The sequence below is a fragment of the Aulonocara sp. 'chitande type north' Nkhata Bay genome, linkage group LG1, assembly GCF_057382095.1.
Source record: "Aulonocara sp. 'chitande type north' Nkhata Bay isolate Kocher_YH1m ecotype deep benthic linkage group LG1, A_spYH_male_GT1.1, whole genome shotgun sequence".
Lineage (NCBI taxonomy): Eukaryota > Metazoa > Chordata > Actinopteri > Cichliformes > Cichlidae > Aulonocara > Aulonocara sp. 'chitande type north' Nkhata Bay.
Window position 1 is genome coordinate 34,742,369 of NC_141344.1, and position 11,347 is coordinate 34,753,715.

The window sequence follows — 11,347 nt, forward strand, 5'->3', positions numbered from 1 at the left end:
TAATAGAGCTTTTTTTTTAATCTAATAAAGTGAAGGTCACATTTTTTATCTAATGGCGTTTTAATTTCATATGACCTTTCCCTCAATTTTCTTTTAGCAACTTTTACTTTATTTTGAAGGCCAGAAAGTTAAAGAGGAAATGTTGCCGTTTGGCTGTTATTTTCCTCAACGACTTCCTTCTTCCTGGAGATGCTTTTGATTGGGCTTTCGTTTTCCACCCACATACAGGCCTCCACCACTGCTGCAGTGGTGCTTCAAGTCTTAGTACCCCCCCCCCCCCCCCCCCCGAAAAACAAAAAACAAAACAAGAACAAAAAAACAAGGGTTCAGTTTTCAGATCCTTTCCCGAGACATGTTGGATTTTAAACCATCCTAAAACACACATGACAGTCAAAGCGCTTTGGTAAGTGATTTTTTTTTTCATTCATAAAACTTGATTAGAAACTAAACTTCTACATCATTTCAACTTTTGTTTGTTTGTTTTTGTTTCAACAGCATCATGGGCAGCTGAAACTTATAGCATAGATGTACATCAGTGATTATGATCGTAAAGATACTTGAATACTTCTGTCAAAGTAACCTGGCATACAAATAAACCAATGAGGCGCAGGTACTTTAAAATGGCTCACACAATCGTGTTCTTCATTTAGTGCTATAGTAAGCAAGTCTCCTCCTCAACCTTTCACCTAATGGTCAATATATAATTGCATGTGCAATGAAATTTCATATAGCTGTAATGAAATGATTGGATTTCCCATGAAGAATTAACCATTGGAGCCAAACCCATATTCGGAAAATATGAGAATAAATCCTATTTGACACTGGGTGAAATTACAGTATGTGTCACTCAGATGAAACCAGCCACTTACACTGGAGAGGAGTTTTTTTCCCTCCCTCTTTGCTGTGAAACTAAATATGGACTGAATGCAGCTGAAGTGGCCGTCACCTTGGAGCTGTAAGCACAGAGACTATGACCTGTGAATGAACTCAAAGACATGTAGAGGATAGCATCAGCATCATCTTCTTTACTAGATACAGCTGGATATTTTCACTACATGCTTTTTCCACTTTTTCCAAAAACCCTCCATGTCCAATATGTGTCTATTGAACCTTGTTCCCTTCTCATATGAAAATAATACACAGATTGTAAAATGAGGTAAAAGCTAACTCTATGTGAGGAGGCGGAGCTCTGTTTATAATCACAAACTTTTAATCCAGGAACACAGCAAAATCTCCAGTGTTAAATTAACACTAGAGAGTGTCTATATGGGTCCACACCTCTGAGTGCTAAATACAACACTGTTGAGTGTTAAATTAACACTTTTGACAGTGTTATATGTTTAAAAGTAACCTAGTCAGTTTTGAAGATTAACAATGGCTAACACTGAGCAGTGCTGATTTTCTAACACTGGAAAATAACTCAAAATGTTAGAAATATTCCAGTGTTAGAAAATCAGCACTGCTCAGTGTTAGCCATTGTTAATCTTCAAAACTGACTAGGTTACTTTTAAACATATAACACTGTCAAAAGTGTTAATTTAACACTCAACAGTGTTGTATTTAACACTCAGAGGTGTGGACCCATATAGACACTCTCCAGTGTTAATTTAACACTGGAGATTTTGCTGTGAAGGCAAATAGATTTATCATTAAATAGCCTCCTGCAAAAAATGTAACTTTTTAGTCACCCTGTTACTGTGAACCTTTTGTTAATTTTTAATATATGGAACAAACATTTACAAAACCACCACCCTACCACATATAGGTTCTTAGTTAAACCGAAACAGAGACCTAATTTCTACAGGCACTATGCTATGCTGCGCTTACAGTAACGCACTAAAAAAGGTCTGAAGTAATATTTTTGAGTAAAATGCAACTGAAATATATAACTTCAAAGGTTTATTCAAATAATGAATTATTAAGGAAAACATGCTTGGTGTAAATTGAATTTATACCAATCAAGTACATTTCGTGTGACCTGATTCCATTAAGTCAGTCAAATTACTTAAAGTCAGCACTTTGGGCATAAATATTTTTTCCAGTGTATAAATCACAAACCACCCAATTTAATCAGATCATGAGGCTTTCAATTCATTCAAAAAAATTTAAGAATTGCAAGTAAGGTGTTTACAGCTTAAAAAAACCCTCCAACTTTAACTCTTATGTCTTTTTTTAAAATATCAGACTGAAAGACATCATCTTAATCGACTGAACAGAATGAGGTCTTTCAGTATCCCTTCAGGGCAATCCACATTTTACCTGAACTCAAAAGGAATTAATTTATTTGCATTTGCTGTAACATCCTCCAGCTAGCACATTTCTGTTGAAGAACATTTTTCCATAATATCCAGCTCTTTAGACAATCCCATATACAATACAAACAGAGGGCTAGCCGCCTCTTGCACTACCAGGTGAGAGGCAGTAGATGGCCACAGCATTCAATTTATGATCAGAAGCTGCTCATCTGTTGTGTTTCCACTTGCACCTGATTTTTTTGGACAGCATCTAAACAGACATGGTAGTTGTGAAGTTAATTTTGTTTATTGTCCTGGACAATAAACAAAAATAAAAATCTGAATAATCCCTAGCAGTAAAAATCAAATCTGCTTTTGATTTTGATTGTTGCAGAGTGTTTGTTTTTTAAATTAAAAAAAGCATTAAAAATTAAAAACTTTACTGCTATTCATGATTGAAGACAATACAAGTCAGAGAAAAAGTTAAATACTATAGTAAGCATTGTTTTAAAGAAACTGTCGTTATCTTAGACTCAAATTCAAGTTTGACTGTGCCTGTCATCTTTTTGCAAGGGAAACAAAATCTTTAAACAGATATTTAATCCTAGTGTGTGCTTAAAAGAACAGTGAATGTAAAAAAAGACAAACAAAAAACCCCATACATTAAAGCAAGATGGGACCGCTTTGTTATTATACATGTTGGTGATTGGCCTGCCCATCGTTTATTAGTCACTGGAGGGTGCTCTGAACACAAAGGATCAGTTTTCAGGAACACTGTGTCCTTCTACACATTCATACCTAGAGCTGACAAGTACAGTGCCGTGGAAAAATATTTGCCCCCTTCCCAATTTCTTAGTTTTTTGCATTTGCAATTACGTGTTTCAGACCATCAAACTATTTTTAATATTAGTCAAAGCTACATGATAAAATATAAAATGCCATGTTGAAATAGTAATTTCACTTATTAAGGGAAAAAAACCTCACCAAACCCACCTCTGGCTCTGTGGGATAAAAAAGTAACTAAAATATCAGGATCGGTGCAAATACTTTTTGATGCCACTGTAGATGTTTAGTCTGATCAGCAAGAGGCCTACAGTTCATGACTGCTGTTCTTTTGCCTACCTCCTTATTTAGTGTGCATGCCAAGAAGTGAAATGGGCAACCACACTCTTTATTGTCTAATCTAATTATATAGAAATGTGAATAGAAATGAATAGAAATGTGACATGAGAAGTAGGGGTGGGGGGAAAAAATCGATACTGTGTAGTATCGTGATATTTTGTTTGCTAATAATGTATCAATACAGGGACAGCAGAAATCGATATTTTGTTACAAAGAAAGTTTTTGTGGATTGGAACATGCTCTGACTTCAGAGCATGTCGATCAGCTCCTTTTTCTGAGCAAGAATCCTGACATTCCTTCACTGTCCAAATGTGTTTAACTTTTTTTTTTGGCAGTAATAAACATGACAGTTTACTTATTTTAATTTAAGACATGTTTTATTTTAATTAAGTTTAAAAACTTTTTTATTTAATGTAAAATTATATTTTGTTTTAATTTACTTTCAAATTCTTCAGTTGCTGAATGGGCTGCACAGTTTTCATAAATTGCATAGTTCAGAATAGCTATAATTGTACCAGATGGTTGCATTCAGTTAAATTGGACTAGACTGTAATACAAACCGTTCAGTTTGTCAACAATAAAACTGACTGAAATGAGAGAAAGACTGAGTGCGAGGCTTTGATATTAGATAAAATTAATATTGATAAAGTTTACCTTTATGTACAGAATCTGAATATCGCAAAATATTTTAAAAAATTGCAATAATATCGTATCGTGCGTTAAGTATTGTGATAATATCGTATCGTGGGATGTATGGTGATTCCCACCTCTAATGAGAAGGTGTGTCTTTGACTGTTCCTGTATAACTTATTTTCGGACTAGTTGACAAATTATGCTCCGGTCATTTGATGTTTCCAAGATAGATGTTCTTTTGTAAAATAGTTACATTTTCTTTGTATATTTCATTTATCCACCATCATACATACAAGCTAAGAAGAGGTCGTTATACTAACAAGAGGTATCAACGCTGGGCCAAAGTTGAGCACATGGTTAAAGTTTGTAATCCAGCCAGGGTGTAAATATCACTCAGCAGCCAGAGCTGAAGCAGGTAGCATCAACACATAAATCTACTCTACCCGGCTTAAATCACAAGAGCACCTCTGACCAAAAAGCTGTAGATTTTTTCTTGTTTGCACAAATTAATCCAGATTCACATTAATTGTGTTCACAGCTCCAACAAAATGAGGAAGAGGAGGGGGAGAAACACAATTAGGTTGAATTACAATTGGATGGAAGGCGAGGACAAGGAGAAGGAAGCTTAGGATGAGGAGGAAGAGAAGCAGCAGGAGCATCTTTAGGGATCCCTATGATGTCATTGAGGTTTGTTTCATTAATATGGTCCTCTCACAAAGAAAGATGACTTGTTTTAGTTCACCTACTTCCTGTATTAAATAGTGATGTGCAAAACCTTGTGGAAAACCATGGAACAGGCACGTATAGGGCATCTGCAGGTAAATGAACATCAAATCTCTAAGACAGACTGAAATCTGTATATTTATCACCCTTACGATAAAACCCATGTCAGCCATTGGTTTGTGGACTTTTGTATTTTGAAGTCTCAACATTTGCTTTATTGCTGTTGCTATGTTGGGACCATATTAGGATGAGGGATCAGAATCTGGAGTCATGCACACTATTGTTTCATTTAGTGTGTATCCATAAGATTCGTACAGCAGATCCAAGTTGTGCCTTGAAAACAGGAAAGTCGTCTGCATAGAGGAGAACTTTAATAGCAGGCTTGTACAAAGTGAGGCTTTGTGCTCACATTTGCTGCAAACACTCGTTTTACCCTGTTTTGATTCAGAATTCAGTTGAAATCAGGCAAGAACTGGACTTGTTTTTTATAATGTGTTCTTGTGAATTGATTGTGTATCGCATATGTTTGATTTGACTTTCTGCAAGACAACAGTCGTCCGCTGGCCAAATTAAATTTTCTAAATACCTCCACGTGATCTAGCCTGGATTTAGAAAAGAATAGCAAAAAAAAAAATCTGCACCTCCTGCTTCAGATGCAATTTGTGTTTCTGTGTTCAGAGGCAGCGGCGAGAGGGGAGACCTCGGCTCATCCAGCTGGAGAGCCTGACCAGGAGGAGTCAAACATTAACTCAGCTCTTCCAGGGCACCCTGCAGACTCGGCTGCTGGCAACAGCGAGGGATGACGTGAACGCCAAACTGGAGTCCATCACAGGTCAACTGCAGGTATGCGAGTCAGACCTTCTGAGGAGGCTTTCACTTTTCTCTCTTCTTTATAATTGACTCTTTTCTCTCTCTTTCAGCTCCTTGTCTCAGAGTGGGAGGGATTTGAAGCACAAAGGGAGGAACTTGTCGTTTGGTTGGCTGATATGGATGTCCGCCTGAGTGAGGTTGACCAGCTGACAGGAAGCACCAGTGAAAAACTGAAACAACTGCAGGTGTGGGCTTGTTTTGATATGACATATATTTGATATGATACATACGTCAGAGACATTATCCTAAACTGGACTAACAAAGGACCATGAGTACAACATGAAACGTACATTACATAGCGTAAGGCTGAAGTTCATTGATCATTTTAATCATAAACTTGTTGTTGAAATATTTTTACTGAACATGCAAACATCTGCTGATGATAATGTGTTGATTTATTGGTCTGTTATGAAGCTATTGCTATTTCTAATGTGTTTTATCACTTTCTGATGTTTTCTTAATTAAACAATACATGTATTAATTGTTGTGTTATCTGTAGATATAGTATTTTTATATATATATTTATTTATAGTATAGCCAATATATTTAATTATTACTGTTTAAAACACTAATATGTGACATGTATTAGTAGTGATGTTGTGCTGAGGGTTAAAATGCCTTTTTGTCTTTTGGTATACTACAAAATGACAATAAACCATTAATATATGTCTATGCTGTGCTCGTATTTATTTTACCCTATTTTATTTATTTTACCCTACTCAAATTCAATTTATGATACATTTTATTTTGAAAGATTTAAAGTGGTTCTTTAAAGAACCACTCAAAAAAGGTTCTTTAAAATGGTTTTTTTAAAGAACCATTTGAAGGATCTTTTTAAAAATGGTTCTTTAAAGAACCATTTTTAAAAAGGTTCTTTGAAAAACCATTAAAGGTGCCCCAAAGAACCATTTCTTGATGGTTCTTTGGGGCACCTTTAAAGGTTCTTCAATGAACCACTGAAAGAAATGGTTCTTCAAAGAACCATTGTTTGAAAGGTTCTTGGTGGCACCAAAAAAGGTTCTTCTATGGCATCAGTCTAAAGAACCACTTTTGGTTCCAGTTGGCACCTTTATTTTTCTGAGTGCATTTGCTAAAATGTTACTGTTAATTTTTCATAAACACATTCCTTTTAATTTTATAATTATTTGATTTGATTTGATATACCTTTATTAGTCCCACAAGGGGAAATTTCATAAGGCTGCCGACCTATTAAATACATTTGTTAAATTTGAACACAAACTGTTTATGTGTGCAATAAATGAAATACAGTATATAAGGCAGAAACAAAGTTAGTACAATTCTGACAACCTTGAAGTTTTCTTTAAGCAGTCAGGAAATTTCCCTAGGCTTCAAAGCTCTTCTTTGAATGTTGGCTTCCATTTTTTCTATCCTCTGTTAAACTAACAGACCGCTTTGATAATATTGGGATTAGTTTGGGATCATTGTTATGCTGAAAAATGAAGCTGTTACCAGTGATACCCTTTAGAGACTACAGAGCCCCCACTATGTTTTACTGATGGCTCAAGACCATTACTTTAGTTTCTCTCTCCTCACCCCTAACGTATATACTGATGACGATTTGAACCAGAATTGTAAAATTCATGTGTAATTTGGCAAATCTCAACTTTTCTCCCTACTTCTTTTTCTTAAGAATGACTTCTTGACAGCCACCTTTCCTCTGAGACCATTTCTTATGAGGCTGCAGAGAACAGTAGGTGGATCAGCTGAAGGGCCAGATGCATCTCTCACACCTGATACTGGTCAGGTTTCTGCTGGATTTATTTTCTCTATTTCTTTAGGACCTCCTCCTTGAATCGCTACCTTATCGTGGTGGAGGGGTTTGTGTGTCACAGGGATCCCAGGGGCTATGTTGTCTGGGGGCTTTTGCCCCCTGGTAGGGTCTCCCATGGCAAATTGGCCCTGGGTGAGGGACCAGACAAAGAGCGATTCATAAGACCCTTATGAAAAGGAAACCGAGGGAACAGTTTACCCTGCCCGGGATAGGGTTACCGGGGCCTCGCCCTGGAGCCAGGCCCAGGGAGGGTGCCCGAGGGCGAGCGTCTGGTGGCCGGGCCTTAGTCCATGGGGCCCGGCCGGGCACAGCCCGAAGAGGACACATGGGCCCATCCTCCCGCAGGCCCACCACCCGCAGGAGGCGCCATAGGGGTCGGGTGCATTGTGTGCCGGGTGGCGGCCAGGAGCGGAGGCCCTGGCGGACTGACCCCCGGCTGCCAAGACTGGCAATAGGGACATGGAATGTCACCTCTCTGGTGGGGAAGGAGCCTGAGTTAGTGCGTGAGGTTGAGAGGTACCGGCTAGATATAGTTGGGCTCACCTCTACACATGGCTTGGGCTCTGGAACCAGTCTCCTGGAGAGGGGCTGGACTCTGTCTCAGTCTGGAGTTGCCCTTGGTGAGAGGCGGCGGGCTGGGGTGGGTATCCTAATATCCCCTCGGCTTGCTGCCGGTACGTTGGGGTTTTTCCCGGTGGACGAGAGGGTTTGTTCCCTGCGCCTTAGGGTCGGGGAACGGGTCCTGACTGTCATCTGCGCTTATGCGCCGAGTGGCAGTTCAGAGTACCCAGCCTTCTTAGAGTCCCTGGGGGGGGGGGGGGGGGGGGGGGGGGGGGTGCTGGAGGGTGCTCCACCTGGAGACTCTGTTGTCCTGCTGGGAGACTTCAATGCTCACGTGGGTAACGACAGCGAGACCTGGAGGGGCGTGATTGGGAGGAACGGCCTCCCTGATCTGAACCCGAGCGGTGCTCTGTTATTGGACTTCTGTGCTAATCACAGTTTGGCCATAACGAACACCCTGTTCGAACATAAGAGTGTCCATAAGTGCACGTGGCACCAGGACGCTCTAGGCCGTAGGTCGATGATCGATTTTGTAATCGTATCAGCAGACCTGCGACCATATGTTCTGGACACTCGGGTAAAGAGAGGGGCTGAGCTGTCAACTGATCACCACCTGGTGGTGAGTTGGATCAGGTGGCGGGGGAAGACGCTGGACAGACCTGGTGCACCCAAACGCGTAGTGAGGGTGTGCTGGGAACGTCTAGCAGAGGCCCCAGTCCGTGAGATCTTCAACGCACACCTCCGGCAGAGCTTCAACAGCATTCCGAGGGAGACTGGGGACATTGAGTCCGAATGGACCATGTTCAGCGTCTCCATTGCCGAAGCTGCTGCATTGAGCTGCGGCCGCAAGGTGGTTGGTGCCTGCCGTGGTGGTAATCCCCGAACCAAATGGTGGACACCAGAGGTGAAGGGAGCCACTAGGCTGAAGAAGGAGTCCTATCGGGCTTGGTTAGCCTGTGGGACTCCGGAGGCAGCCGACAGGTATCGACAGGCCAAGTGGAATGCGGCTCGGGCAGTGGCTGAAGCAAAAACTCGGGTGTGGGAGGAGTTCGGAGAGGCCATGGAAAAAGACTTTCGGACTGCCTCGAAGAGATTCTGGCAAACCGTCAGACGTCTCAGGAGGGGAAAGCGGTGCTCTACCTGCACTGTGTATAGTGCTGGCGGAGCGCTGCTGACGTCGACTGAGAAAATTGTCAGGCGGTGGAAGGAATACTTCGAGGACCTCCTTAATCCCACTGACACGTCTTCCGAGGAGGAAGCAGAGTCTGGGGATGAGGGGAATGACCCGCCAATTTCCGGGGGCGAGGTCACTGAGGCAGTTAAACAACTCCAGAGCCCCTGGTGTTGATGAGGTCCGCCCCGAGTTCCTGAAGGCTCTGGACGTTGTAGGGCTGTCCTGGTTGACACGCCTCTGCAATGTTGCGTGGAGATCAGGGGCAGTACCTGTGGACTGGCAGACCGGGGTGGTGGTCCCCATCTTTAAGAAAGGGGACCGGAGGGTGTGTTCCAACTACAGGGGGATCACACTCCTCAGCCTCCCTGGGAAAGTCTATGCCAGGGTGCTGGAAAGGAGAGTTCGTCCGTTAGTCGAACCTCGGATACAGGAGGAACAATGCGGTTTTCGTCCTGGTCGCGGAACATTGGACCAGCTCTTTATCCTCTCCAGGATACTTGAGGGTGCATGGGAGTTTGCCCAACCAGTCTACATGTGTTTTGTGGACTTGGAGAAGGCATTCGACCGTGTCCCTCGGGGTGTCCTGTGGGAGGTGTTGCGGGAATATGGGGTGTCTGGCCCATTGCTACGGGCCATTCGATCCCTATACAACCGTTGCAAGAGCTTGGTTCGCATTGCCGGCAATAAGTCGGACTCGTTCCCGGTGGGTGATGGGCTCCGCCAGGGCTGCCCTTTGTCTCTGGTTCTGTTCATAATTTTTATGGACAGGATTTCTAGGCGCAGCCAAGTGGCGGAGGGCTTTCGCTTTGGTGGCCTCAGAATCTCATCTCTGATTTTTGCAGATGATGTGGTTCTGTTGGCTTCATCGGGTGAGGGCCTCCAGCTCGCACTGGAATGGTTCGCAGCCGAGTGTGAAGCAGCGGGAATGAGGATCAGCACCTCCAAATCTGAGGCCATGGTTCTCAGCCGGAAAAGGGTGGAGTGCCCACTCCGGGTCGGGGATGAGTTCCTGCCCCAAGTGGAGGAGTTCAAGTATCTCGGGGTCTTGTTCGCGAGTGATGGGAGAAGGGAGCCGGAGATCGACAGACGGATTGGGGCTGCAGCTGCAGTAATGCGGACGCTGCACCGGTCCGTCGTGGTGAAGAGGGAGCTGAGTGTAAAAGCGAAGCTCTCAATTTACCGGTCGATCTACGTCCCTACCCTCACCTATGGCCACGAGCTGTGGGTAGTGACCGAAAGAACAAGATCGCGGATACAAGCGGCAGAAATGAGCTTCCTCCGAAGGGTGGCTGGCCTCTCCCTTAGAGATAGGGTGAGAAGTTCGGCCATCCGGGAGGGGCTCAGAGTAGAGCAGCTGCTGCTCCACATCGAAAGGAGCCAGCTGAGGTGGTTCGGGCATCTGACAAGGATGCCCCCTGGGCGCCTCCTGGGTGAGGTGTTCCAGGCATGTCCCACCGGGAGGAGGCCCCGGGGCAGACCCAGGACATGCTGGAGAGATTATATCTCTCGGCTGGCCTGGGAACGCCTTGGTATTCCCCCGGATAAGCTGGAGGAGGTGGCTGGGGAGAGGGAGGTCTGGGCCTCTTTGCTTAGGCTGCTGCCCCCGCGACCCGGCCCCGGACAAAGCGGATGAGGATGGATGGATGGATGGATATTTCTTTAGGACTTTCAGATACTGTTTACCTGCTGTAGGTAGTTTTGTTTTTAGGCCGGCCAGTTCTTCTTATGTCCTCCGTTTCCTCAAAATTTTTGTAGACACACTGCACCCTGCTGTGATAAGTCATATTTTTAGTTAATAACTCTTTGGGAATCACCTAATTGTTGAAAAAAAAAACACCTCATTTGTCTGTTGAACTGTGTTACATTTGGCTTTTTTCATAGATTCAGCTAAAGAAATGGGAACAAATTATGTATTTTTGTGACAGGCTGCTAGTAAAAAAGGGTCTAAATATACAACTTAAAATTGGTGCTTTGCCAAGTTTTCTGTTGTGTGTAGACACATATGTTTAAGTGATTCATAGGACAGTGTTGCGAATTAACAAAAACAGCAAAAACAAGAAAACACACTTTTCTGGTTCCTTGGCAGCGAAATATGAAGAACTGAGGGTTGGCTCAAGACTTTTGCACAGTATTGTATATGCTATAATGAAAAGGAACAGCTATATAGTGCTTTATCTTTGGTGTAAACTCATCGTTCAGTGAGGGCGCAGTGGGGTCATTAAGAACCGAGCGATTAAG

At 42.7% G+C, this 11,347-nt stretch overlaps 1 protein-coding gene across 2 annotated transcripts; it reads left to right on the top strand.

Annotated features, from left to right (window-relative positions):
- Positions 1-284: 284 nt before the first annotated feature.
- On the top strand, positions 285-5,998 carry LOC147339434 (uncharacterized). 2 transcript variants are annotated; one of them, XM_086299456.1, is made up of 4 exons: positions 285-403; positions 4,528-4,676; positions 5,391-5,555; positions 5,633-5,998. In XM_086299456.1, exons 2-4 carry the CDS (start codon positions 4,620-4,622, stop codon positions 5,798-5,800), a joined length of 390 nt encoding a protein of 129 aa, XP_086155582.1. In that variant the 5' UTR covers positions 285-403; positions 4,528-4,619; the 3' UTR covers positions 5,801-5,998. The 2 variants fall into 2 exon arrangements, with proteins under 2 accessions (XP_086155582.1, XP_086155572.1); XM_086299446.1 differs by lacking the exon at positions 285-403 and having other exon boundaries at positions 4,498-4,676.
- The last annotated feature ends 5,349 nt before the right edge of the window (positions 5,999-11,347 follow it).

Excerpts from the sequence above, each read along its gene's own strand:
- LOC147339434 (XM_086299456.1), top strand. The coding sequence starts at position 4,620 with ATGAGGAGGAAGAGAAGCAGCAGGAGCATCTTTAGGGATCCCTATGAT. Across the intron at positions 4,677-5,390 it reads ATCCCTATGATGTCATTGAG|AGGCAGCGGCGAGAGGGGAG; the intron begins GTTTGTTTCATT and ends TTCTGTGTTCAG. Across the intron at positions 5,556-5,632 it reads CCATCACAGGTCAACTGCAG|CTCCTTGTCTCAGAGTGGGA; the intron begins GTATGCGAGTCA and ends TCTCTCTTTCAG.